A 27,548-nucleotide genomic window follows, 5' to 3' on the forward strand; every position below is an offset into this window, starting at 1 on the left:
GGGGTGTGATTTTTTTTTGTTACACGAAGGAGAAATCGATGCTCATACCATCAGGTTGGAGGCCGTCCAGATAGAATACAAGGTGTTGCTCCTCCAGCCCAAGGGTGGCCTCACTGAGGCACAAGAGGAGGCCACGGACCAATGTGTCGGAACAGGAATGGGAATCGGAATCCAAATGTTTGGCCTCCAGGAAATTCTGCTTTTCGCAGATTGAGCAGAAAGTCCTCGATGCCCAATTTACGACGGGCCTCACTAACGTAAACGAGGCTGCATTGGGAGCCCTGGATACAATGGGTGACCCCAGCGGATTCTCAGGTGAAGTGTTGCCCCACCTGGAAGGACTGTCTGGGGCCTGGAATGGAGGTGAGGGAGGAAGTGAATGGGCAGGTGCAGCACTTTGGCCACTTGCAGGAATAAAAAGTTGCAGATAAGGATGTGTTGGATGCAGAGGCTCCTGAAGTGGTAGTTAAGGACAGGAGAAACGATCACTGTTAAGGAAGTGGGAAGATGGGGGTGAGCGCCCATGCTTGGGAAATAGAGGGAGATGCGGGTGAAGGCAGTTTCAATGGGAAACCCCATTCTCTGAAGAAGGAGGACATCTCTGATGTCCTGGAAAGGAAAGAGGCATTCTGGGACAGATGCAGTGAAGACAAAGGAACTGAGAAAAAGGAATAGCATTGTTACGTGGGAGAGGGTGGGAAGAGGTATGGTCAAGATAACTATGGATGTTGGTTGGTTTATATAATATGTCAGTGGACAGTTTGACTTCAGAGAAGGAGACAGAGAGGTGGAGATAGCGGTGGAAGGTGTCAGAAATGGGCCAAGTGAATTTAAGGACGGGGTGGAAGTTGGAGGCAAAGTTGTTGAAATTGACCGGCTCATCGTGGGTACATTCAGCAGCACCGAGGCAAGCGTCAACGTAGCGGAGGAAGGGGCTGGGGAGGCTTGGAACTTGGACTGTTCCGCGTAGCCGTCAAAAAGGCGGGCCGGTGACCATGGCTACTTCCGGAGTCTTGAGAAAGTGGGAGGAGCCGAAGGGAAAACTGTTGAGGGTGAGGACCGGTTCTGCAAGATGGAGGAGGGTGATGGTGGAGGGGAACTACTGTTCGGTTTCTTCTTTTACTGAGAAAGAAGCAGAGAGCTCCAAGGCTTTCTTGATGGGGGATAGGAGTGCATAGAGACTGTACATCCATGGTGAAAGTGAGGCGGTCAGGGCCAGGGAACTGAAAATTACTGAGGAGTTTGAGAGCAAGCGAAGTATCGCGGAAATAGGTGGGAAGGGACTGAACCAAGGTTCGGTGTTAAGGCTTGAGTGTACAGAATAGTACACAAGGCCATTTTTAAAACTTGCACATAGTTTCAGTGAAAGCCCCATTATTTTCACGGTCACGAGAAATAATTGTGATGCATTTTTTTAAGTGGCTATAGGAAAAGCTTTTTATCGAATTCAATCACACAAAACCAACTTTCCTCAAAGCATAGATATGTTGGCATCTGCAAAACTTCTTTTTCTCTCAGGGCCTTTCTTTAATCTACTAAATTCAATAAAGGCTCTGATTTTACTCTGCTTTAGACATTTCTTTTTCACGTAATTAAAACATCCAACATTCCATGCTATCTAAGGAAATGTAACATTCCTCCTTCCCCAGGGAACCACTCCCCTTTTCCACCTCAAAACCTTCTCTCTCGTCAATGATTTAATTGGCTTTTTAGCTACTTCACTCAGATGATTAGTTAATGCAGCTCGTGACCATGTCATCTGAGCTCCAATGCCTTCCAATTAAAAGTCAGTTGTGATAAATATTTGAACCCATGTCAGTGCCTGGAACTCATTAGTTACCATTAAACTATGAAAATGTTGTGATAGTTTGAGGGTTGCTGGTCAAGTCGTTGAAAGTCCAGTCAGATTAATAATGAGTACGGCAGGAATTCTGAAGCCTAGGAAAAGACGAAACAAAGTGATCTTCTTTGTAGTTGGAATTTTCCTGGTTGTCTACGGAGTAACTCATCTCATTCACAAAGTAGCCGCCTCGTTATCCAGTCGGGGAAACAGTCAACGAATTCGCCGGGCCGTCGCGGGTCAGTTCCTTCTGATTGTCTTCACAAGATTGTTTATGCGGTTTTAATAAATTCTTGTGCATGCTGATCTCTCCGCTGTGTGGGATGCATTGTTCAATATTAACTTAAACAAATACCAATGTTCTGATTCTTTTCTGACTTTACGCAGATAACTCGACCAAGTGTGTAATATCTCCATCATCGGAGTTCCCTGAAGGATTTTTTACACTGGAAGAGAGAAGAGAGGGAGGCATAATTATTCACTTTATCATCATTCTTTACATGCTGCTGGCTATTGACATAGTTTGTGAAGACTATTTCCTACCTTCCTTGGAGACTATCAGTGAACGTAAGTGCAAATGTTAACTCCGCGGCCTAATCACTTACACCTGCACCTCCTTCTGGGCTACGAAGTTCAACTTCCTGTTGACACACGTTTGATGCCACTGGAGTACATTAGTTTAGCGACGAGTGTGAAGCCAGTAGTTTTGTCCTAGTTACTTCTGACTTGCGTCGCAAAAGTACCTGATTATTTGCTAACCTATTTGCGGTAATATTACCTTGTGTGTAAGATGTATGTATTGTGTGTGCACCTTGCTTGGCAGTATACATATCAAAGTAAATTTATTATCAAAGCGAATATATGTCACCATATACAAAGCTGAGATTTATTTTCTTGCGGGCATACTCATAGAATAATAACTATAATAGAATCAATGAAAGACCGCGTCAACTTAAAGCGTTCAACAAGTGTGCAAAAAACAACAAACTATCCACGTGCAAATAGAAAGTAATAATAAATATTGAGAACATGAGGTGAAGAGTCCTTGAAAGTAATTCCATGGGTTGTGGGAACATTTGAATAATGGGGCAAGTGAAATTATCCCCTCTGGCTCAAGAGCCTGATGAATACCCAGTTGAATACAAATATATATATATGGCTGAATGTCAATAAACTTGAATTAATGAGGCTGGAAAACTAATCTGGATGTGTGGACTAAAGATTCTGGATATGCTGGTTCAAATCCCACCGGCAGTCCAAACATGGTGTTTATAAACTTGGAATAATAGAATTGGTAGAAAAATTACTTGGATTCTTGCTTAAAAAGCTACGGTAATTCACTTTCAAATGCTCTGTAGGGCAGGAAGTCTGTTGTCCTTATGTGGGCCTTTGGTAAGCTGCTTGGGGGGCAAATGTGTTGGCCACACCCATCATTACAGGTGGGGAATCTTGACTACCCAGTCGTAAAGGCCTGGGGAGTTTGTGCAAAATGTGACACTAAAATAGTTGCATTGATTTAACAAATAGTCGTATGGCCATTTAACAAACGATCATGGTTAAAGAAGTTCAAAGTAAAATTATTATCAAAGTATACATGTCACCATATCTCTCCCATTATGCCACAGGCATTTAGGACAAAAATGAAGTTCCTCCATCCCTGGTGGTGATCTGGACTTCCTTCACTGTGTCAGTAGCTCAGTTTTCACTGCTGTCAGTCAGGCAAGTTCAGGAGTACTGTTGCACTCAAGTGTAGAAGGATTCTTCATTGTTATTTCTGTAAAAGTTTTGCTTTAGCCCTGATCTGAATCCCCGAACCTGGAGGACCGATGGACCACTCTTGATCTGGCCTTTACCCTTTGACCTGTTTGGCATGGGTGACCCTACCAACAGCCAAAGCATGAAGCCCTGACTCCAGCCAACGTGCCTCTCCAGGTCATTGAGGTTTGCCTCCAAACCCTATGACAAGTTTGTGGTCCTCTTGGAATATACTGCCTGGAAATTAGTTTTATTACAGGTGGGGGATTTGGGGTCTGATGTTCTTGTTGGTTTTTCTGTGTGGGTGACCTCATGGCTTTTGCATATGAGGGAGGGGGTTCGGGGGTTTGATGTTATCGTCGCTGCTCTTTTCTGTGAGAGAGGGGGTTGGAGGTTTGATGTTATTGTTTTCTACGAGGGAGGGGGTTGTGGGTTTGATGTTTCAGCCGCCGTCCCTCTCACAAAGATTAACATTTCACCCACCTGGAACCCTAGTCGGCAGCAAGAAAGAAAACACAGAAAACTGAAGGAGTGCAAAGTACCCCACAGTCCAATAATCGCATAAATCTTCAAAAACATCCTACCGTCGGAACCAAACATTCCTTCCATGAAGAGCGACCACCAGCCACCTACCTGCAGCCTTCTGAGTGCTGCCCACCCAGCTGTTGACCCGTAACCTCCATGGAGAGCGATCGCTGACTTCCTCTGCATCCGCCTCGATGCTTCAGTCTTCCTCAAGGCTTCGAAATGGATTTCCATCACGGCCCCATACCCCGTCTCTGGTCTTCTTCATGAGGCAGCTCTTAGTCCTCTCGGACAGCAGAGCCCAAGATCATTCAATCAAACTCCAAACTACACGCCCCAGGCTCCAACGATTTCCGAAACACAATCAAGATGAAGGACAAACATAAGGTGTAGAAAAAGTGAAGAAATTTAGCGATCTGGAAGGTGTCACCAGAGGAATCGTTGTTCGCTGATGCCAGCGAGACTGGAAATCAAGGGATGGATACCCTGCACCATCAGACCCCTGGATAATCTTCATTCACCTCTACTAAACTGATTCCACAATCTACGGACTCACTTTCAAGAATTCTGCAATTCATAGGCTTAGTTTTATTTATTATGTGTAGTTTGTTTTTTGTACAATGATTGTCCATCTTTATGGGCAGTTTTCCATTAATTAATTAATTATTTGTTTAATGTGAATGCCTGCAAGAAAATGAATCTCAAGGTAGTATATGGTGACGTACATATTTTCATAATTTACTTCGAACTTTGAAACATACAGTGAAATGCATTTATTTTGTCAATGACTAATACAGCGAAGATTGTGCTGGGGGCAGCCGACAAGTATGCCCACAACTCACTGACCCTAACCATATGTCTTTGAGAGAAATGGCAGAAGCTCCAGGCTTGGATGCTTCTGAAGATCGCAAAATCAAACATTATTTAAACAGTTAAAATATTATTGGAAATGTTAAAAATCACTTAAACAATTCAAACCATGAAAGGAGATTGGACTATAGAGTAAGGTTATATTGTTTGAGCTACCTGTTCCCCCTTCAGCCGTCTCTGTATAAATGAATGAAATTGGTTTTTGCTGCATTGTGTCCAGCAGCTCTCCAGGGGAATTTTGTGATTCACTGCTGGACTCCAGAGCTAGAATACAGGTGGGAAAACAGAACACAGCAGCAAGTTTTCCATTTTCACATTGGAGCTGTAGGCAGCCAGAGTCTTGGGACTGAAAGCAATATTGTAAGATTATTGAGTTTTGAGCAAGAGACCATATCCAAAGCATTGGCCCACCAGTTATTTCAGCAGATGCTGAGCAACCGTGGGTATTCCCACTAATCTCAAAGTTCTAAGTACATTTGTTATCTAAGTATGTATAATGTGTACAACCTTGAGCTTTTTCTGCTTGCAAGCACCCACAAAACAAGAGACCCGAAATAACTTTTTTTTTAAAAAAAAGACCAACCCGCAGGGAACCAGTGAATGTGTCACCATATATAGCCCAGAGACAGACCCAACCAAGACAGGGGGAGAAAACACACTGTGCAAGCAACAGCATTCAGAACAAAAGTGCATCCATAGACACGAAGCCTGGAGCCGCCAGAGCAGGCCCACAGCCTCAGCCTCCGTTCATCGCACAGTGGGGCAAATTGGTGCTGAGCTCACAGGTACAGAGTCTGGAGGAGCTGGAGCAGTCTCTCAGCCTTGGCTTTCGCTCAAAGGACGGAACAAACGTCGTGGAGCAGCTAGCAAACTTCCCTGCGCTCAAATCGTCCTAACACTGGGTCGTTACTTGCAGTAGGATGAATGCCCTGTCACTTCGGTATGCTCCGGGCCTGGACGCACAGCAACACTTGCTTTCCTCAGGATACTGAAGAACGCTGGTCTACCTGAGCAGATGCTGGTGACCTTTTACCGCTGCACCATAGAGAGCATCTTAACATACTGCATCTCTGTGTGGTATCTCAGTTGTACAGCAGCTGATAGGAAAGCACTTCAGCGGGTCGTCTCTAGCGCACAGAAGATCATCGGGACACAGCTCCCAGCCCTGGAGGACACCTACAGCTCACGCTGCCTAAGGAAAGCTACAAGCATCTGTGCGGACAATACACACCCATGCAATCATCTGTTTGAACTTCTTCCATCTGGCAGACGTTAGAAGATTTTCTATGCCCACACTTCCAGACTGAAAAATAGCTTTTTCCCCAGAGCTATAATTGCTCTGAACCAATCGATCAAGCATCATCCATAAATTTGTTATATTGCAACTTTTACTACTGGTTTTATGGCTGTCATGCATCTGAGTTGTACTGCTGGACATTGCTTGTACTGGCTGGATACTTATTGTTTATTTATTTTCTTTGTTGTTTTATAGCATTGAGTACGAGAGTTGCAAACTCATTTTCACTGTATTGCTGCGTGACAAATTGTACTATGCAATGACAATAAAGATATTTCTATTTCTATTCTGGCCTATACCCAATCATTCCAAATCAGCCCAGTGCTTAGTCCGATTAAACCCCGCATAGTTTACATCGGCAGGCTCCAAAACGCCTCCGCTTCAACTTTACTTTGCACGCCCTGACTCCATCTTGACCTCACTCCGACTTTGCATCGCATCCACACGCCTCAACCCTCAAGTCAGCCTTTCCTTCACTCGCCTCTTTGTATGCCGTGATTGTTCACCACATTTTCCACAGTAAGCGTCGTCAATGAAATATTTAGTTCTACTCCTTGCTTTATGAACTGCCAGTAAGCCGCTGCCCATCTTCAGTAGCGCCATCTTAAACCGGAAGGTTTCACCACAAGGTTAGCGAGTCTGTGGAATTCATTACCTCAGAGTGTGGTGGAGACCGAGTCACCGTATGTTTAAAGAGGAATTTAATAGGTTCTTTACTAGCAAGAACGTCATGGGGAGAATGCAGGAGCATGTGGTCAAGAGGGAAAATGTCAGCCAAGATCGAATGGCAGAACAGACTTGATGGGCCAAATGGCCTAATACTGCTCCAATAACTTGTGGACTGATTTTTTTTTTGTTCATATCTCCGATGGGAATTCGATTTAAAACCTTTAATAACTTTTTAAAGTAAATTGTGGTAAACTATCACTGCAAGAAGTGAAGAAGCAAGCGAAGGCAAAGTGAATTTGCAGGATGGGCCCTACTGGTTCGCTGCAAAAGCGACACACTTGGAGTTGGAGCCACGTTGGTTGGAGTGAATGATTCGGAGGGGAGAAGACGGGGCAGAGGAATTCTGATAACCATCCAACCAACCCAGGTATGAGGGTGGACCACTCCAAACGCCAAGACGAAGTGGAGACGTTGAGAATGGCTTCTTCAGCAGTGAAATCCAGGTCCGAAGCAAATTGATAAGTAGCGTGTTCAAGGCCTGGAGTGACTCACCACAGTTAGGCCCACATCCTAATGCGAGGCACAATCCATGTTTGGACAATCTAAATGCTGGCCCATATAGACTGGAAAGGCAGGGTGTCAAGAGTCTGATGAAGTTGGATCTCTCCGGGTACCGAGCCAATTTGGAGAGGTTAAGATCGGCTCCTTTGGCAGCAAAATCTAGGCCCAGAGTGATTTGCCGACAGTGGGGCCTTGGTCCTACTGTGAGGTGCGGACAATTTAAATGCCGGCCCAGATAGTCCGGGGGCTTCTCTCTCAATGACACTAGAGCTGTGAGACTGCACTTGGCTGCTGTGCTTCGTGTCAGTGAACTTTGTGGTGATTTGCCCTGCTTTGGGCCTACTCCAGGTCGCTCTGGGTATTTGGATCCAAGGACTCAATATGGCTCAGAACGCTGTTGCTTGCTTCTAGTGTTTGCACAATTTGTTTTTTTCTTTCTCTGTGGGCATTGGGGTGGTTGATCTTTTCTTTAACTGGGTTCCTTGCTTTGCAACTGCCTGTAAGCAAACAAATCTCATGGTTGTATTTTTTTATACATTCTTTGATAATAAATGTACTTTGAAACTATTGAATCTCCTACAGATGTTGGTTTAGAGTCTTAACATCCTCCAATTAAAGCAACAGTTACCCAAGCTCAAAGCTCTCTCTAGAATGTGTCCTTTTAACCCTTTTTCACCTTCTTTTCAAAAGAAAGTATTTTGCAAACAGCTTGGGCACATGCTATTTAAAAAAAACCACAATCTGCAAAGCAAAGATGCTTTCAAAAATAATGAAAAATTTCTAAATATTAAAATTACTATAAAGAGCAGTAAACAGTTTTAAAAAAAACTAAATCAAATCAGTATTTGGTGTGACCACCTTTTGCCTTTAAAACTGCATCATTTCTCTGAGGTACGTGCAGTCTCTGAGGTCTCATGCAGTTTTAAAAGAAAATCGGTTAGTAGGTTGTTCCAAGCATCTTGGAGAACTTGCCACAGTTCTTCTGCAGACTTTGGCTGTCAAGCTTGCTTCTGTCTCTCCAGATAATCCCAGACAGCCTCCATGTTGTTGAGATCGGGGCTCTGTGGAGGCTATACCATCTGTAGCATAACTCCTTGTTCTTTTCACTGAAGACAGTTCTTTATGACTTTGCCTGTGTGTCTGAGGACATTGGCCTGCTGCAGAGTGAAATTGAGATCAATCAGACACCTCATCCATCACACAATTCCATCAGGGAGACAACACACACAAAATGCTGGTGGAACACAGCAGGCCAGGCAGCATCTATAAGAAGAAGCACTGTCGACGTTTCGGGCCGAGACCCTTCGTCAGGACTGACGTCTCGGCCCGAAACGTCGACAGTGCTTCTCCCTATAGATGCTGCCTGGCCTGCTGTGTTCCACCAGCATTTTGTGTGTGTTGCTTGAATTTCCAGCATCTGCAGATTTCCTCGTGTTTGCTCCATCAGGGAAAATCTGCCTGTACTCCTCAGCATTGAGAATTCCATGCATCCTGACCAGATCACCAACTCCATTTGCAGAAATGCAGACCCAAACCTGTGGGGGAACTTCTGCTGTTGGTTACAGGCACTCATCCGTGTAGCGCTCGCCAGCTCTTCGAAGGACAAACAGCCTCCTGCTTGAGGCAAAAATGTCAAATTTTGACTCGCCAGTCCAGACCATTTGCTGCCTTTGTTCGGTATCCCAGTCCATTTTTTTATGCATGGGTGAGTCTCCTGGCTTTGTTTCCTCTTTTGGAGGAATGGCTTTTTGGCAGCAACTCTTCCACGAAGACAACTTCTGACAAGACCTCTCTGGACTGCAGAAGGGTGTACTTGGGTTCCAGTGGTTTCTGAGTTCAGAGCTGATGGCAGCACTGGACTTGGTCCAATTTAGAAGGGACGTCAGTTTGATGTATCTCTCATCTGCTGCAGTTGGTTTCCGCGGCCAGCCATTACGTTTCTGGTCCTCAACCTTCTGTTTCTTTGTACTTCTTCAGAATGGATTGGACAGCACATCTTGAAACTTCGGTTTGCCATGAAATTTCTGCTTGGGGGAAAACGTATTGTTGATGCAGAATGACCACCTTGTGTCTTGTTGCTTTGCTCACTCTTGCCATGATGTAAGAATTAATGATCTGCTGATTAAGCTGGTGCATCTGCCACACCCTCGCCTTTTGGGTTGGTTGTTCTTCACCCAGTTTGATCCTTTCGACAACCGTTGATCAGTTTAGTTCGTACAACTCATTATCAACAGTTGTAGAAAGCAAAGGTGTAGCTGTGGGCACTCGTGTGGATCCCACCTATGCTTAATGTTTTGTCGGCTACGTGGCTCAGTCTATGTTCCAAGGAAACTCTAGTATCACTCCCCAACTTTTCCTACACTACATCAATGACAGCATTGGTGCTGCTTCCCACATCTATGTGGAGCTCGTCAACTTTGCATCCAGCTTTCACCCTTCCTTCAAATTTACCTGGTCCATTTCCAACACCTCCTTCCCCTTTCTCGATCTTTGTGTCCCTCTCTCTGGAGATAGCTCATCTACTGATATCTTTTATAAACCCATGGACTCTCACAGCTAGCTGGACTATACCGCTTCCCAAACTGTAACTTGTAAGAGTGCCATCTCCTTCTCTCAATTCCTCCGTCTCAGCCGCATCTGCTCTCAGGATGAGGCTTTTCATTCTGGACCTAATGAGATGTCCTCCTTCAAAGATTTTCCTTCCTCCACCATCAACACATCTTACCTGCATCTCTTCTGTTTCGCGCCCATCTGGCCTCACCCCATTCACCCCACTAAGGATAAAGTTCCTCTTGTACTCACCCACCAGCCTCTGCATCTAGCACGTAATTCTCCGTTATTTCCGCCATCTCGAACGGTATCCCATCACCAAACACATCTTTCCCTCCCCCCCTCCACCACTTTCTGTTTTCCGCATTCATCCTTTGCCCATTCATCCCTCCCCACTGATCTCCCTCCTGGCACTTATCCTTCCAAGCAGAACAAATGCTACACCTCCTCCCTCACTACCATTCTGAGCTCCAAACAGTCCTTCCAGGTGAGGTGACATTTCACCTGTGGGTCTCTTGGAGTCATTTACAGTGTCCAGTTGTGGTATTTTGATGATATCTGACGTAGATTAGGAGGCCACATTGCCAAGCACCTACGCTCTGCAAGAAAAAAAGCAGGATTTCCCAATGCCACCCACTTTAATTCTACTTCCCATTCTGACTGGTCAGTCCATTGCCTCCTCTACTGTTGCAATGAGGCCACACTTGGGCTGGAGGGTCAACACCTTGTATTCCGTCTGAGTAGCCTCCAACCTGAAAGCATGTGCATCTATTTCTTGAACTTCCAGTAATAGCACCCCCCCCCAGTCATTCCCCCTTTCCCCCTCACACCTTATCTACCCATCACCTCCCTCTGGTGCTCCTCCCTCTTCCATTTCTTCCATGGCCTTCCTATAAGATTCCCCCTTCTTCAGCCCTGTATCTCTTTCACCAACTACTCAGCTCTTCACCCAGTTTTACCACCTTGTATTTTTCTTCCCCCCCCCCCACCACCTTACTGACTTCTCACCCCTTCAGTTCTGATGAAGGGTCTTGGCCTGAAACATCTGACTGTTTATTCTTTTCCATAGACGCCGCCTGACATTCTGAGTTCCTCCAGCATTTTGTGCGTGTCGCTATTAGTTAATCTGTTACTTCCCTTAAAGAAATACAATTTCTCTGTAACATTTAACTTTTTTGGAAAATGAATGTTTAGAAATCTAAAATTTGCTTTTTTTTTCTACTGACACGCTAATGCAGAGGACAAAAAATAAACATCAAAAACAAAATTTATATTTAAAAAAAAATTTGGGCTGCCTAAACGTTAGCACAGTACCGTGCTTTAAATCGATCTGGTGTTTTAAAAAAAAATCTTTTAAATATGTAGCTTTGTTGTCTAGCCATTAATTCCAGTGATGTTCCTTGCAATATCTGAAACCAAATTTGGCATTTTACCACAGAAATGTCCTAGACTCCTCCATGAACATGGGGGTCCCGGAGTGTGTTCTGTTGCCTACGTTCCAGCTACACTCGGTTCAATGACAAAGCAGGGGTTTGTTGAAATGCCCAGTGGTCACACAGGAAATTGCTCGTGCTGATTGAGGCACAGTTAAAATGTTTTTGCAGAAATGGCAAGCTGACCAACTTCAACAGAAAGGAACAGCTACAAGGGAAACAGATAAAATTAATTACAAAATTGTATAATTCCTTGATTTAATATTAATAGCTTTAGCATGCTTTTTAATAATTAAAATTTAATTGAGTCACTGAATTTTTATAAACGTTTGAATTAAAGAACATTTGGTTGCATTCAAGCCATCATTGACGGGCAGCAAAACTTGTGACTTTTGCTAGTTGTAAATTTTCTGCTGTTTTGTAGAAGGGGCTTGCTAACCTGGCCCCCTTTATAACATTATGCCACGTCACCTTAAATGCCTTTACTATTTACAGTAAGGATGGCATTTAAGAGTGAATCAACGATACAAGGGTTTCTGCAGAGGGAACTCCAGAGTAGCACACACAAAAGGTTGAAGGAACTCAGCAGGTCAGGCAGCATCTATGGGGAGGAATAAGGAGTTGATGTTTCGGGCTGAGACCCTTCACCAGGTTTGAATAGGAAATGGGAAGAAGCCAGAATAAGTTAAGTCGTTTTTATTGCCATTTCAACCATAACTGCTGGTACAGTACACAGTAAAAATGAAACAACCTTCCTCCAGGACCATGGTGCTATATGAAACAACACAAAACTACATTAGACTTCAGACCTACACGGGACTACATAAAGTGCACAAAACAGTGCAAGACAATACAATAATTAATAAACAAGACAATAGACACAGTAAAGGGCGAATTACAATATATTAATTGATGTAAATGTAAACAATGTTTTAGCAGGAATTGAGAAAAAAATGAGCAAAAATTGCAAAGGGAGTGGAGGTGTGTGTGTGTGTGTGTGTGTGTGTGTGTGTGTGTGTGTGTGTGTGTGTGTGTGTGTGTGTGTGTGTGTGTGTGTGTGTGTGTGTGTGTGTGTGTGTGTGTGTGTGTGTGTGTGTGTGTGTGTGTGTGTGTGTGTGTGTGGTGTCAGACTAGCTCTGGGTGTTGAGGAGTCTGATAGCTTAGGAGAAGGAACTGTTGCACAGTCTGGTCGTGAGAGCCCAAATGCTTCAGTACCTTTTGCCAGATGGCAGGAGGGAGAAGAGTTTATATGAGGGGTGCATGGGGTCCTTCAAAATGCTGTTAGCTTTGGTGGTGGGAGGGAGAGGAAGGAGTACAAGCTAGAAGATGATGGGTGAAACCAGGCGAGGGGAAAGGTAGGTGGATGGGGACCATTGATATTACTTTTGAGCTTCCGGTAATTACCTCCCCTCCCCCTCTAGTTTTCCATTCAGCTCCCCTCGACCCCTTCTCCTCACCTATCTATTACTTCCCTCAGGTGCCCCTCCTTCCATTTCTCCATGGTATACTCTTCCCTCCTTTCAGAGTCCAATGTATTCAGCCCTTTATCTCTTCCACCTATCACCTCCTAGCTTTTCACTTCATGCCCCCTCCCCCACCTTCCCTCTCACCTATCACCTTTTAGCTTGTACTCCTTCCTCCTCTCCCCACCACCTCACTCTGGCATCTTTCCCCCCTTCCTTTCCAGTCCTGAAGAAGGGTCTCGACCCTAAACGTCTGCTTTTTATTCCTCTCCATAGATGCTGCCTGAGCAGCACTGGGATTGCCACAAGTGACACAGTTTATCTACATCAGTGTGTATATTGGTAACTTTAAACTGGCAATATCTTTTATCCAGATGTCTGGTTAAAGCAAACTGGATCAAGAGAAAGAAACTCATTTTTGAAACCTCCGCTTTTGTAGTTTAGAATGTTTAGGATTTCCCTTCTGAATAGTGTATAATTATAAAGTTGTTTTTCCAAAAATTATGCATCTCAATTGAATTTTGTGCATGGTCTCTCTCAAATAGCTTGCACCAATTTAAGATTTACAGATCACTGGAGTTGAATGCCCAACAATTTAACTTTTAGATCTTGCGTTTTTTTATTGTTTGCCTTCAGGGGATGTGAAGCTTTACATCTCGTGAAGAAAGATTTCAATGCAGTTTTTGTTCCCTTTCTTATGTCAACTATGCACAGCATTCTCAGCTAGCTAAAGTTTTCTTCTTTGGAGTACTTGTAATTAGTGTTTGAATTCTTCAAGAAACCAAATAGATTCCAATAAAAATGCGTTTACCAAAAGTTGTGATGTTGTTCAGCATGCAGACTGCTGACTACTGAGGCTGAGTTGAAAATGAAATGCCAGTTTTGCTTTGAATTAAAACGTGGCTGCAGAATTTCATAATCCTTGTTTTGGAATGCATTTGTACTTAACTAGGACCTCTGGGATGATCACGATGTTTTGAGTTGCTGTTCTGTGGTGCATAAAACTCTCATTGTAATGCAGTGTAAAGCTTAGTTTAGCAAGAATTGAAGGCCTGCTGTATCTGTTATTTCTGCCCACCACCCCCCGACTGAGGCGTAGGCTGCCAGTAGCCCACTCTGTCCTTGGCCTGTCTTTCGAGTTGTCCCCAGATGTAGCCCATCTTTGCCTATCCTTCCTCTCTTGGGGGTGAGCTCTTCGGAACTCCTGTTGGTGTTTCTGTCCCTCTGAGTTTTGAAAGGATAGGGTTGCAAGCCCCATGTCCAACTCTCCTCCTTTTGCAGCCCAGCTGGGGATTGTCCATGACAGGGTTCTGGTGTATCACAGTTCAAAGTAAGTTTTACTATCAGAGTACATACTGTACATGTCACCACATACCCTAATGTCACCCCAGTCCTAAGAACTTTCCACAGGGGCACAATTGAGAGCATCCTGACTGGCTGCATCACTGCCTGGTGTGGGAACTGTACTTCCCTCAATTGCAGGACTCTGCAGAGAGTGGTGCGGATGGCCCAACACATTTGTACACGTGATCTTCCCACTGTTCAGGACATTTACAAAGACAGGTGTGTAAAAAGGGGCCGAAGGATCATTGGGGATCTGAGTCACCCCAACCACAAACTGTTCCAGCTGCTACCATCCGGGAAATGGTACCACAGCATAAAAGCCAGGACCTGCAGGTTCCGGGACAGTTTCTTCCACCAGGCTGATTATTTCATGCTGACACAACTGTATTTCTATGTTCTATTGAACGTCCTGTTGTACATACTATTTATTATAAATTACTATAAATTGCACATTTAGATAGATGCAACATAAAGATTTTTACTCGTGTATATGAAGGATGTAAGTAATAAAGTCAATTCAATTCAATACAACCCTGGGATTATTTTTCTGTGGGCACGCTTAACAGATCTCTACTTCCTGGTACTTGATTATTGTATACAATCTTTTTGTGATGATTCATTTAAATCATCCTTGAATTCTGATAATATAACAGTATTTGCAATTGTCAGGTCTTGGTCTTACTCAGGATGTTGCTGGAGCAACATTTATGGCAGCCGGAAGCTCTGCTCCTGAACTAGTCACATCTTTTCTCGGTAAGACCTATTATCCTTTTTTAAAAATATTACTCATTAATATTAATTGGAACACAATGAGATGATGAGTCTATCGGGACCCTGAGGACTTGTGGAAACTCTGTGGTGGTTTCTTTCGAACTTATAGTCTTTTAACATCTTTGGACTATTTTTACCGTGCCCATAGTCTGTTTTTAAAAAAAATCAAATTATGGTATTGTTTGCACTGTTGTAACTATATGTTGTAACTATGTGGTTTTGTGCAGGTCTTGTAGCTTTAGTTTTTGGTCTTGTTTTGTCTGGTGGATTTGGAGCTCCTTTCCGGGGAACGCGCTAAGATGGTAGCGCGATATTAATACGCAGCAGCCTCTCCGGACTCTGGATTGGGGATTGCCAAACGTTATGTGGATTTTCTGGTGTAGTCTATTTTGTCATGTGCTTTGTTGATATCATTCTGGAGGAACGTTGTCTCATTTTTTAACTGCATTGCATTTGTGGTTTTTAAGTGACAATAAACAATCTGAATCTGAACCTGAATAATTGGAACATGCAAAAAAACGTGTTTCTATTATACTCTCTGATCACTTCCATCAGTCTGGGTTTGACTTCAGTGTTAACTGAATACCTTGAATCATCTATATTTAATGTTAGCATTATCAACTTTATCTTTAAAGGATTGTGAAAATATTTTAAAAACAATTTTACCATTATTTGAAGTTACTTGCGCTCAAAGCAACAGCTGTGTCCTCAAGGTAGCCGATAAGCATTAGCCCATTGTGTTGAGTGGAACTTCAATTACAACAAACTAGGTGTTGCTTTTTTTCTTTCGCTCTGTGTCTCTGGGCCCTGATTGGCGACTGGCGTTGCAAGGCATTTAAGGCCTAGGTTGGTGTTTTGGGCTGGAGATCCAGGAGAAAGTTGGGCCCCTTGGCTGTTTAGGAGATGTTGGAGTGGGGTTGGAAATGTGAAAGTGATTGAGAGTCCAATATTGGCATGTAGATTTTATTGGGATGGTGTGACTGTGACAGGAGAAGGAGCAGAAATTGTAGGCTAGAGTTTTGGCTTAATTCAATGTTGAGGGCAGCTGAGGTAAGTGCAGCCTTAAAGATGTAGTAAAAATATTTTGTTTATCTTAAGGCCTCCCAGATTAGCTGTGCAGAAGTCTAGCCATTAACCTTCACCAGGGTCAGTCCAGTGTTGGCAAGAAGTCAGTGTCCAAATGAAAATGTTTCACTTATTTAGCGATACAGTGTAGAATAGGCCCTTCCAGTCCTTTGAGCCTCACCACCCCAGCAACCTACCAATTGAACCCTGGCCTAATCACAGGACAATTGTAAATGATCAACTAACCGACTAACAGGCACATCTTTGGACTGTCAAAGGAAGCTGGAGGGCCTGAAGAAAACCCAAGTATTCCATGTGGAGGACGTATAGACTTCTTACAGATGATGTCAGAATTGAACTCTAACGTCCCAAACTGTAATAGCATCATGCTATCCACTGCACTAATGTAAAAAATCACTTAGAAATGGATGCTCTCGTGGCTCACTCATTTGGGGGGGGGGGGACAATTATATAAAAATTGACTAAAACCAGTATTGCAGGTTTGAATTTCCAGGCAACTTTGTGTAAAATGCTGGCACTCTTGTGAAGGTGCCAACAATCATTGTTGGATAATGAGTAGACGTCTCCTTGATGTCACCTTTCAATTTAGGAATACTTTTTGTAAAACTATCTTGACCAGCATACTTTCGGATTGTCCCAAATTAAACCTTGCAGTTCTGGTTACACTCTGCATGTTAATAGAATACTAAATTGGGAAATCTTGCTGTTTGATCTCTCACTCCTTGTACCTAGGTGTCTTTGTGACAAAGGGAGATATTGGAATTAGTACGATAGTTGGATCTGCAGTTTACAATTTGCTTGGGATCTGTGCTGCATGTGGGCTGTTGTCCACCATGGTACGTAAATACAATAATGTCACTGACAATTCTGAGGTGAGATTAAACTATTATCTTGTCAAAATTCAAATTTGCGTTAATTCTATTGATAATCACTTATTTAATATTTGTAATCTGGAAAAATATTGCAGGAAATTTCGAAGAGCTGTTTTTAAATGACAAAATTAAATATAGCGATGTACCAGGCAAAGATCTAACGCTTAGTCAGAGAGATGGGTTTTAAAATGGATTCCAAAAGAGTAATGAGAAAGCAAGATCTAGGGGAAACTCTGAGCCTTTTTGAGGCATAGCCACTAATAGTAGAACAAATAGATCTGGGGCTGATTGACAGGACAGAATTGTTCTGCAAGGCTGGAGATTAGATATGAAGAGGGGTGAGGTCATGAAGGGATTTGAAATCAAAGGTGAGGATTTTAAAATAGAAATGCTGATTGGCCAGAAGCCATTGCCGGTTTGTATCCATGGCGATGGTAGAACGAGAGGCTGGGGACAAAATTATTGGAACAGTAGGTTCTGGAAGAAAAGGGTGTGATGAGGTTTTCAATAAGAGGAGCTTGAGGTCCTGGTGACATTAGAGGAAGTAAATTGTAGTGATGTTGTCATTATGTGAGGGAGAGGGTCAAATATACTACCGAGTTATTGAATTAAACTGCTTCTGGAATGTGTGTCAGATTTAAACGTTCAGTAAATGTTGTCAGTTTTTGTTTGCCAGAAATCTCTGCTCACTTGCCAGGTTGGAGGTGTGGAGAGATAGCCTGAAGAGGAAGTGGTGAGGTCGAGTTGGTTGTCATCAGATAATGTGTAAAAAAAATTTTAAAAAAATAAAAACTTTTACTGTTTGCTGATTATCACTGGAGTGGTGTAGAAGGTGAGTAGGAGAAGCATTAGGAAAGACCCTCACAGGGCACCAGAGCTGAATGTGCAGGCATGGATGAATTGGGGGAGTAGATGCACTGGCTACACTTGGAGCAGTGAGCGTGGCCACACTCAGCTGGACAATAGCGTTGATGTTTATCAGGCAGATGGCATAGTCAACCAGATCAATGACTGCGGAGGCAATAAGGTGGGAGAAATTGCCTTTAATTGCTTTCTAAATGATCAGAACAGTGTCATGATTAAATCTAGAGAAGATTCGTTGTTTGATTTCTGTTTCTAACCAAGATTTTCAAACGCTATGGGAACCCTTTCTGAACTACTTTAAAAAATCTTTGAATTGTTATTAAAATATAGATCTGGGCTATTATTATAAAACACTACATGGTACTTTTTTTTACCAACCAGCTTTGTCTTGGTAGGGGGTGTAGATTTTGCTTAAAATATAATTAACCATACTATTGTATTTCATCATTCAATTTATTTTATTTGATTGATCATCAATATGGTATACCGTGATTGTATCAGTGTGGTTTATATATATTTCATTTTGTGCTATCTTATTTTGATTTATAATAAGTATCCTTATGAATTCTGTATATGTGTATATGAAATTCAATAAAAATATTGGAAAAATAAAGGCATACAATCAATTGTTAAGCATGGAAACAATAGAACAGTGACTTTGTAAAGTCTTGACACTAGAAGACTTGTAAACCTGTTAAAACATCTGAAAAGAACAGCATGAATTTTGTGTCTTCAACATAAAGAGGAACAATGGGGTCTGGGGATGGGTGGTGGCCTAAGGATAGTAGAATTAAATCTTTTCTTTTTTAAAAGAGGAGATGTAGACTTGGAGGGGGAGCAGAAGCTGAGAAAAGTTAATGCAGGAGAGACAACGGAGGTCTATATGGGAAGGAGCAGTGGATACAGGCTCAATTTCAACATTTAAGAGAAATGTTAATAGAAATGTAGAAGGATGGGAAGGAAATGGCTGTGGCCTGGGTGCAGGTTGGTAGGATGAGGCAGGATAATAGCTTTGCACAGATTAGACCGGCCAAACGGCCTGTTTTTGCACTGTAGTATCCTCCCTCTAGGGAAGGGTTAGATTCAACTTGCAATAGGTTTATAAGGTCAGTAGGACATCATGGGTCAAAAGCTGTGCATTGTGCTGTAGTGTTCCGTGTTCCACGTTAACAAGGGGTGTGTGGGAATGGGGTTAAATTAGCTTGGTTATACATCTTTCACAATCAGTGAGTGTGTGTGTTTTTTTAAAATTATGCCAAATGTCATAACTTCTCAAAGAAATTTGCTCTTAAGCTCTTGGACTTGACTAAAAGCCCAATCATGGAAATGAATTGAAGAAAGATTAAAGTGGTCATTAACATCAATAATGAATGTGTTAACTATCGTGCAGTCTTGAGGGAAAAAGGCCCTTTCATCAGAGTTGTGTAGGCATGTGAAATATTTCACATTAATTTTGAAAACTTTTCCAGGTTTGCAAGTTGACTTGTTGGCCACTGCTGAGGGATTGCATAGCTTATGCCATCAGTGTTGTAGCATTAATTGCTATTATCTTCGATAATGTGATACACTGGTAAGGCTTTTCAATCTATTATTAAACTTAATTTTAATATAATTTCTCTATTTAATCACTAAAAATGTAGCTGTAATGCTGATCTACGTGCAAATTAGATAGTCAGAGGAATGCCTCACGGACACAAGCCCCCTCAGCTCAGCTAGGCAACGCTGCCCAAAATGCCCACCCAGCTAGATCCAGTTTCCTGCATTTGGCCCGTATTCATCGAAGTCGGGGCTTCCCAACATTTTTTTTAATGCCATGGACCATTACCTTTACGCAAGGGGTCTGCAGACCTCGGGGTGGGAGCCCCTGCTCTAAGTGTTGTCTCTCCACTCACCTGTCCATGTGGTTCTTAAGTGACAGCATTGTACCATTTCTTCTGGCACCTTGACTCATGTACTCGCTTGGCTCTGCATGCGGAAAAAGTTGCCCCTCGGGTCTCTTTTTAAACCTTGACCTCTCTTCCTAAATCTATACTCATGTGTTTTAGTCTCTCTTAACCTTATCTACGCCTCACATAATTTTAAACATTTCTATCAGATTGATTCTCATTCTCCTACATTCCGAGGAATAAAGATCTAGCCTGGCTTTCCTCTCCCTATAACTCAATATCTCACCAATCAAAGTTCCTCAAACTTGCTCGGTTCATCTTTCACCCTAAGAGGAACATGCTGTTATTGGCTACTTGTAATCTCACTTTTTTTAAAAAAAACCTCATTCTTGCCATTCTTTCCTTTCCTTTCAAATAGGCTCAACCAATCAACCTCTGCTAGATCCTACCTAATTCGCCCTGAAATTAGCCTTGCTGCAGTGTAAAATCCTAACCTGTGGACAAGTCTGATCCCAAAATAAATTGGATGTTTTTTTTTAATCTTTGTCTTACCAACTACCTTCAACCCAGGACCTTTCTGGTGAATCGGCCAAGATGAAATGCTCAGTGTCTAAAGGCTGATTTATACTTGTGCGTCACAAGTGTTTCTATGCGATACACTTGGTAGCATCGCATTTCCTCCTGCACATTTCCGGTTGCTTCTTCTCCGCCATATTTGTAGGCTTTGCATACACTGATGCGAAGTAGATGAACCAAATCGTCAAATCTACCTGCTGGCATGTGAAAATGTTTGAAATGCATTTCCTCGTCCATGTCTCTCACGAAGAAACTCAACACAGTGGCATAGAAACCCCACCGCCAACTAGTGTTTTGGCGCACATCAACGCATGCTCGCTATGGCGTAGAGCGACACAGAAGTGAAAATCAGGGCTACGGCGCAGGTTGCGGTGTAGCCCGTATGCACAAGTATAAATCAGCCTCCTGAGGGTAACCCATTGCATTCAAAGCCGTGGCCTCTCTAGAAAACTTCAGGAATTTCATGCACAAATCAGCCTTGTGTATTGTGTTGGTGCTGTATAACATTCTGGTCTATTTTGCTTCATGTGAACCTCTAATGAATACCAATATTTTATTTTACCAAGATAAAACTTTACACCACTTGATGCAGTCTTAATTAGTTACTGAACTAAGTTACCACCTTCTTAAGACCCAATTTCAAAGTTGCCTGGGATGAGTCTTATTCAAAGACAGTGAATAAGATGAGAACAGTTTTGATTTTGGAACAAAAGCTATTACATTCACAAAGGGATAAGATGAATGATGTGGAAAAGTACGAGTTTCAGTAGTGCAGCTTTAGAAATTCCTCCAAGCCTAGGGGTATGGGGGAGCTTTAATCTATATCCAGCTGGGCTCTCTGGATCATATTTCCTCATGTCAACAAAAGCATGTTCTAATTAGAATGAACATTCCTCCCCTTTCATCTTTAAAAGAACTGCATCTAAAATTCAGTAGTTGCTTGTAAATGTTTAAGCCCTTGATACTAAATAATTGCAACAAAGAGATGGATTTTTAATTTAATAAATGTAATCATCTTTTACTCCCTTCCTGTTTGACATCCCACATTTTATTCAGCTAATTAGATTTTTAACAATGTGCAGGATCAAACCTATGAGATTCTCCCATCTTTCCCCATAATCTGGCCAGGAATATCTTCCTTCCCCCTCCAATAAAATCTCAGGTTCATTTGTTTAGAGACACAGTGCAGAACAGGTCCTTCTGGCCCGTCGAGCTAGGCCGCCAGCAACCATCTATTTAACTCTAGCCTAATCACAGACAATTTACAATGACCTATTAACCCACTAACACACACACACACACACAAAATGCTGGAGGAACTCAGCAGACAAGGCAGCATCTGTGGAAAAGGACATTGTCAACGTTTCGGGCCAAAATCCTTCGGCAGGATGGAATGGTTTTGTCCTGAAATGTCAACAATACTCTTTTGTATAGATGCTGCCTGGCCTGCTGAGTTCCTCCAGCATTTTGTGTGTGTTGCTTGGATTTCCAGCATCTGCAGATTTGATCTCGTCTGTACCCTACTAACTAGTACATCCTTGGGAGGAAACTGGGCCACCCAAAAGAAACCCACGCACTTGTGGGAAGGACATGCAAACTTCCTACAGAGGACACTCCAAACTGTGATGCCCTGAACTGTAATAGTGTCGCACTAATTGACAAAGCAGATAAAATCTTCTCTGAGTTTGAATTTGGTTGAAAGTGGAATGAGAACCTGGCTTATCTATTTTTGTTTTATACTGTTAGAAACTCTTTAAGCTTGAGAATGAACACAAAAGTGATCACACTTTTGGTCATTATAATAAATATTGAATATCACCTGTACAGGTCAAAGGGGCAGAACAGTAGAGTGGCAGTTCGCTTAATGCTATTTGCAACACCAGCGACCCAGGTTCAATTCCCGCTTCTGTCTGTAAGAAGTTTGTATGTTCTCCCCATGATCATGCAGGGTTCCTCCGGGTGCTCTGGTTTTTCCTCCCACATCCCAAAGTTGTACAGGTCTGTAAGTTAATTGGTCACGTGGCTGTAGTTGGGCCACAGAGGCCTTTTACTGTGCTGGATATCTAAATAAATAAAATTAATAAATAAAAATTTAATTAACATCGTAGTATTGTTCTCAATGGAAACAGTGCTTGAGCTAATGTGCCGACTTGAATGTTGTCTCTTTTTTTTAAGGTATGAATGTGCTTCTCTGTTATTGATCTATGCAGCGTATGTCGTGGTCATGTGCTTTGACATGAAACTTAATCAGTTCATAACAAGGATGTTTAGCCCGTGCTGTGCTTGCCTGGCACAAGTGATGGAAGAAAGCAATGAGCAAGAGGCGCTAATGGGCTGGCAGGGAAAAGATGGGCCGCTCGTATATCGGCGTTCTCGATCGGATAGTGGGATCTTTCAGGACGATTCTGGCTATTCCCAACACTCTCTTAGTTTACACGGGCTCTCGGAGATTACTGAAGGTAAGGTCAGGATGAGCATTTGGATGGGTTAGTAATTAACATCTCTACGTCTACTTGAATAAGAAACCTTTTATCAATGAGAAAGAAGTGTTCCACTTTTTGTGGATGGTGTCTATTTCAATCAAAGGAACTTGCATATAAATGTGCATTGATATCTATGCAATGTTAAACACCTACCTTTCTAATCATTTGACACACCCTCCACTCCTCTCCCCTGAAGAGTTTGTGTAAGACTTCACAAGTATTGGATTTTGTGGACTCTGCTAGACATAGCTGAGATTTTGGAAAACACTTAACATGCTTTCCATAGAATACTGAATATCCTTGCTATTCAAGGTGATGATTCCATTGTTTTCAAACAACTGGCCAATTGCACTAAAATTTAACTCTTACTTTGAGTGACCCAGAAACCTGTGTTTTTTTTTAAGTGTGATTTTTTTATTGTTACACAAATCATGCTTTACCTAGAACAGGAATTAGGTGAGATAAAATGAACTTATTGAGCCAACAATAGTTTCTTTATGATCTGCATTTTGCAGTTCAACTGGTTATTCTTGATCCCTTCAAGGAATGATTTTTAAAAGGACTCCTACTCTGCACAGAAACAGGTCATTTGCCCTATCTAGTCCATGATGAACTGTTAATCTGCCTGATCCCATCGACCTGCACCCGGACCATAGCCCTCCATTCCCCTTTCTTAATTTCTCTTAACTGTTGAAATCCAACCCACATCCACCACTTCTGCTGGCAGTTCGTGCCACACTCTAATCTCCCTCTGAGTGAAGAAATTCCCCCTTGTGTTTCCGTGAATCATTTCACCTTTCACCCTTAACCCATGACCTCTAGTTCTAGTCTCACCCAAGCTCGGTGGGGAAAAGCCTGCTGGCATTTACCCTGTCTATGCCCCTCATAATTTTGTGTACCTCTCTCGAATCTCCCCTCAGTCTTCTATGTTCCGGGGAATAAACTCCTAACCTATTCAAACTTTTCCTGTAATTCAGGCCCTCTAAGTCCTGGCAACATCCTTGTAAATTTTCAATGCACTCTCTCAATCGTATTGACTCCTTTCCTTAGGTAAGTGATGAAAACCGAGCACAATACTCCAAATCAGACCTCACAAATGTCTTGTACAATTTCAACATAACATCCCATATTTCCAGCTATCTTTAGTGGACAGTCAATATTCAGTTCCAATTTAATAATCTCTATATACTAAACTTTGCAGAATATTCAATCCATTTATAAGGCATTAAAATTCAACCTAATGTATTTTTTTTTAAGTTAGGTTTCCAGTTAAGATGGTGCTATCAAACGTGTGCAATGGCTCGCTGGTAGTTAAGAAATCTAACTAAAATCATCACTAAAAATGCCTTTTTCTGATGTAAATTGTGTTTAAATTATCGCTGCAAATGGTGGTGGGGTGAGCAAAGGCAGGGTGAGCTCGGGGGATGAGTTGAGATGGAGTTCAGATGCCCATACAACTGACCCAGGTGTGAGGTTGGGTCGCTCTGGGTGCCAAGCTGATTTGAAGAGCTTGAGAGTGACTTCAGGCTGGGCAGCGAAATCTGGGCTCGGTGTGAGTCACTGGGCATCGGGGTCTAGGCCCTGAGCCCTTCACAGTGGCCAGGTCCAACTGCGAGGCACGATCCGCGATTTAGACAATTTAAACACTGGCCCAGATCACAGGCAAGAGCTTATTTTTTTTTCTCTCACTCTCCATGATGTTCACTCCTCTGTCCAGGATGCTGGAGCCTTTTGCTGTTCAGTTGTTTGGTCAATTTGAACGTCGACCCTGATAGACCGAAAAGACGATGTTGGGATTTGAGGCAAGCCAATTTCACTCGTTCTCTGCAATGGTCACTCCTCTCTCTGAGGCTATGAAGACGGCCCTGACTGCTGTGCTTTGTGCCCGCTAATATGATGAACTGATAAGCAGGGCTTCGGGCCTACTCAGTGGCTCAGATCTGGGGACTCAATTTGGTTCAGAATGTTGTTCGCTTCGATTGTTTGCGTGATTTGTGTCTTTTTTTTCTTTTCCTTGCGCATCAGGAGTTGGTCTTTTTTTAAAATCCTTTAATCGGGTTCTTTTGGCTTTTTTTGCTTTGTGGCTACCTGTGAGTAAACAAATCTCAAGATTGCATGAATTTATACATTCTTTGACAATAAATGAACTTTGAATGCTTGAGTCTTTGAATCTTTTATGGAACTTTTGAACAATCTGGTAGGAAACAAGGTTGGGCCCAGATATGCAAGTTTGTAGGTTGGCAAACAGAAACAGAAACTGTGTGTAAGGTAGGGTAAAATCCTCAATCCCAAGGGTCTACCAAAGAAGAAGAGTAAAATGTTTATCTTATTTTGTATATTTTCAGAATTGTTGCAGAGAATAATTTTGAACAACTGAGGTGGATAATGAGCACTACATAAATGCTGGAGGAATTTGATTTTGTGAAGAGTTTAGATATGAAAACTAGTGTAAACCACTCACACTGATAGGAACGAGTGTGGGGAAAAGTGCTGGAGGAACAGTCAATGTTTTATGCTGAGAACCTTTTGTAAGGACTGGAAAGAAAGGTGGAAGAAGCCAGAATAAGAGGGTACATTCCCAAACCAAAAGCCGTGTGAACCAGGAGGGACGTCGTCTGCTGAAGGTGTGAGATATGCCAACTAGTGGTGCCGCAGCAACAACCTGGCACTCAACATTAGTAAGACAAAAGAGCTGATTGTGGACTTCAGGAAGGGTAAGACGAAGGAGCACATACCAATCCTCAAAGAGGGATCAGAAGTAGAGAGAGTGAGCAGCTTCAAGTTCCTCGGTGACAAGATCTCTGAGGATCTAACCTGTCCCAACATATCGATGTAGTTATAAAGAAGGAAAGACAGCTGCTATACTTTGGAGTTTGAAGAGATTTAGCATGTCAACAAATACACTCAAGAACTTCCATAGTTGTACCGTGGAGAGCATTCTGACAGGCTGCGTCACTGTCTGGTATGGATGGGCTACTGCACGGGACTGAAAGAAGCTGCAGAAGGTTGTAAATCCAGTTGGCTCCATCTTGGGTACTAGCCTACAATACACAGGACATCTATAGGGAGCGGTGCCTCAGAAAGGCAGCGTCCATTGTTAAGGAACTCCAGCACCCAGGGCATGCCCTTTTCTCACTGTTACCATCAGGAAGGAGATACAGAAGCCTGAAGGAACAGCTTCTTCCCCCTTGCCATCCGATTCCTAAATGGACATTGAAGCTTTGGACACTAACTCACATTTTTTAATATACACTATTTCTGTTTTTGCACATTTAAAAAAATATATTCAATATATGTAATTGATCTGCTTGTTTGTTCATTATTATGTTTAATTTAATTTATTATTCTTACTTTTTCTCTCTCTGCTAGATGATGTATTGCTTTGAACTGCTGCTGCTAAGTTCACAAACTTCACGTCACTTGCCGGTGATAATAAACCTGATTCTGATCTGTGGCGTGGGGGGTGGGGGGGGAGGAATGGGAAGAAATATAATAACGATGGACCGGAAAGGGGTACAGAACAATGTCATCAAACTGGCTGCCTCACCATCTGGTGTGGGGGTGGGGGGGGGGGGGGGTTACTGCACAGTGTCAAAATAAGCTGCGGAGTTGTCAACTTAGTCAGGTCCATCATGGGCACTAGCCTCCTTAGCATCCAGGACAAAATCTAGGAGCGATGTCTCAAAAAGGTGGCGTCTATCATTCAGGGATCCTCATCACCCAGGACATGCCCTCTTCTCATGGCAACCATCAGGAAGGAAGTACAGGAGCCCGAAGGCACACATTCAACAATTCAGAAACAGCTTCTTTTTCCCCTCTGCCATCCGATTTCTGAATTGACTTTGAGCCCATGACCACTACCTCGCTACTTTCCTATTTCTATTTTTGCACTACTTATTTAATTTAAATTTTAATGTTTACTATAATTCATTTCCTATTATGTATTGCATTGCAGCTGCAAAGATGACAAATTTTGTGACATATGCCAGTGGTATTAAATCTTATTTTCCAGTTTACAATTTTTTATCCAGCCAGAGTGAAATTATATCATTGTAGTATTTGTAGTAATTTTTTTTAAAAATTATGACTGTTGTAATTAAGTGTCGAGTGCTATCACTGACCTTCAGAACTCAAGTGGTGATTAAGCAAGGTTACTGATACACTCAGAAAAAGGGAGAGTGAAAGGTATGGTAATGTTACTGAAACGTCTGCCCAGTTTGGTTCCATAAATTCATGCAAAAGGATTCCAGATCAGAGATCTTGTCACTTAGGTAACAGAATGAAGACATTAAGATGTGGAAAGTTAAGGCAGCTGATCAAAGAACCTTGCTGAGAATTGGGAAGTGAAAGTGATAGGAAATGCTGCAAATGTTTAGCAGTTCAGATCGCATCTGCTGAGAGAACCGAAGTTGAAACTTTGGTTCTGTCAAAGCTTGCCAGAAACTGCGTATTTAAACTACAATTCAGATTGCCAGGTTATCTCTATTTCCCATTGCTCTCCTTTTCCTTGAACCTGCCACTGAGCTATTTGTATCTCATTAATTCCGAGCGCCGTCTCTTCACGATGCTTCTGAGAGTAAAAATAACATCTTTGATTTAGCTGTACCATCTATTGAAATTCATATTTTCTGTTTCCTTTTGTATGAAATGAAAGCTCCAGCTTGAATATAATGATCAGTGATTTATGTAGGTTGACCTGGTGT

At 42.4% G+C, this 27,548-nt stretch overlaps 1 protein-coding gene across 1 annotated transcript in view; it reads left to right on the top strand.

Annotated features, from left to right (window-relative positions):
• The first annotated feature begins 272 nt into the window (after positions 1-272).
• Positions 273-27,548, top strand: part of slc24a5 (solute carrier family 24 member 5) — a 39,979-nt gene continuing 12,703 nt past the window's right edge. The window contains exons 1-6 of the mRNA XM_073033169.1: positions 273-2,079; positions 2,228-2,407; positions 14,977-15,060; positions 16,897-17,000; positions 19,370-19,470; positions 22,538-22,821. Of these exons, the coding sequence (XP_072889270.1) occupies positions 1,914-2,079; positions 2,228-2,407; positions 14,977-15,060; positions 16,897-17,000; positions 19,370-19,470; positions 22,538-22,821 (919 nt within the window). The 5' untranslated portion in view covers positions 273-1,913. The remainder of the gene's footprint in view (positions 2,080-2,227; positions 2,408-14,976; positions 15,061-16,896; positions 17,001-19,369; positions 19,471-22,537; positions 22,822-27,548) is intronic.

Source organism: Hemitrygon akajei, chromosome 30, assembly GCF_048418815.1.
Source record: "Hemitrygon akajei chromosome 30, sHemAka1.3, whole genome shotgun sequence".
NCBI classification, from domain to species: Eukaryota; Metazoa; Chordata; class Chondrichthyes; order Myliobatiformes; family Dasyatidae; genus Hemitrygon; species Hemitrygon akajei.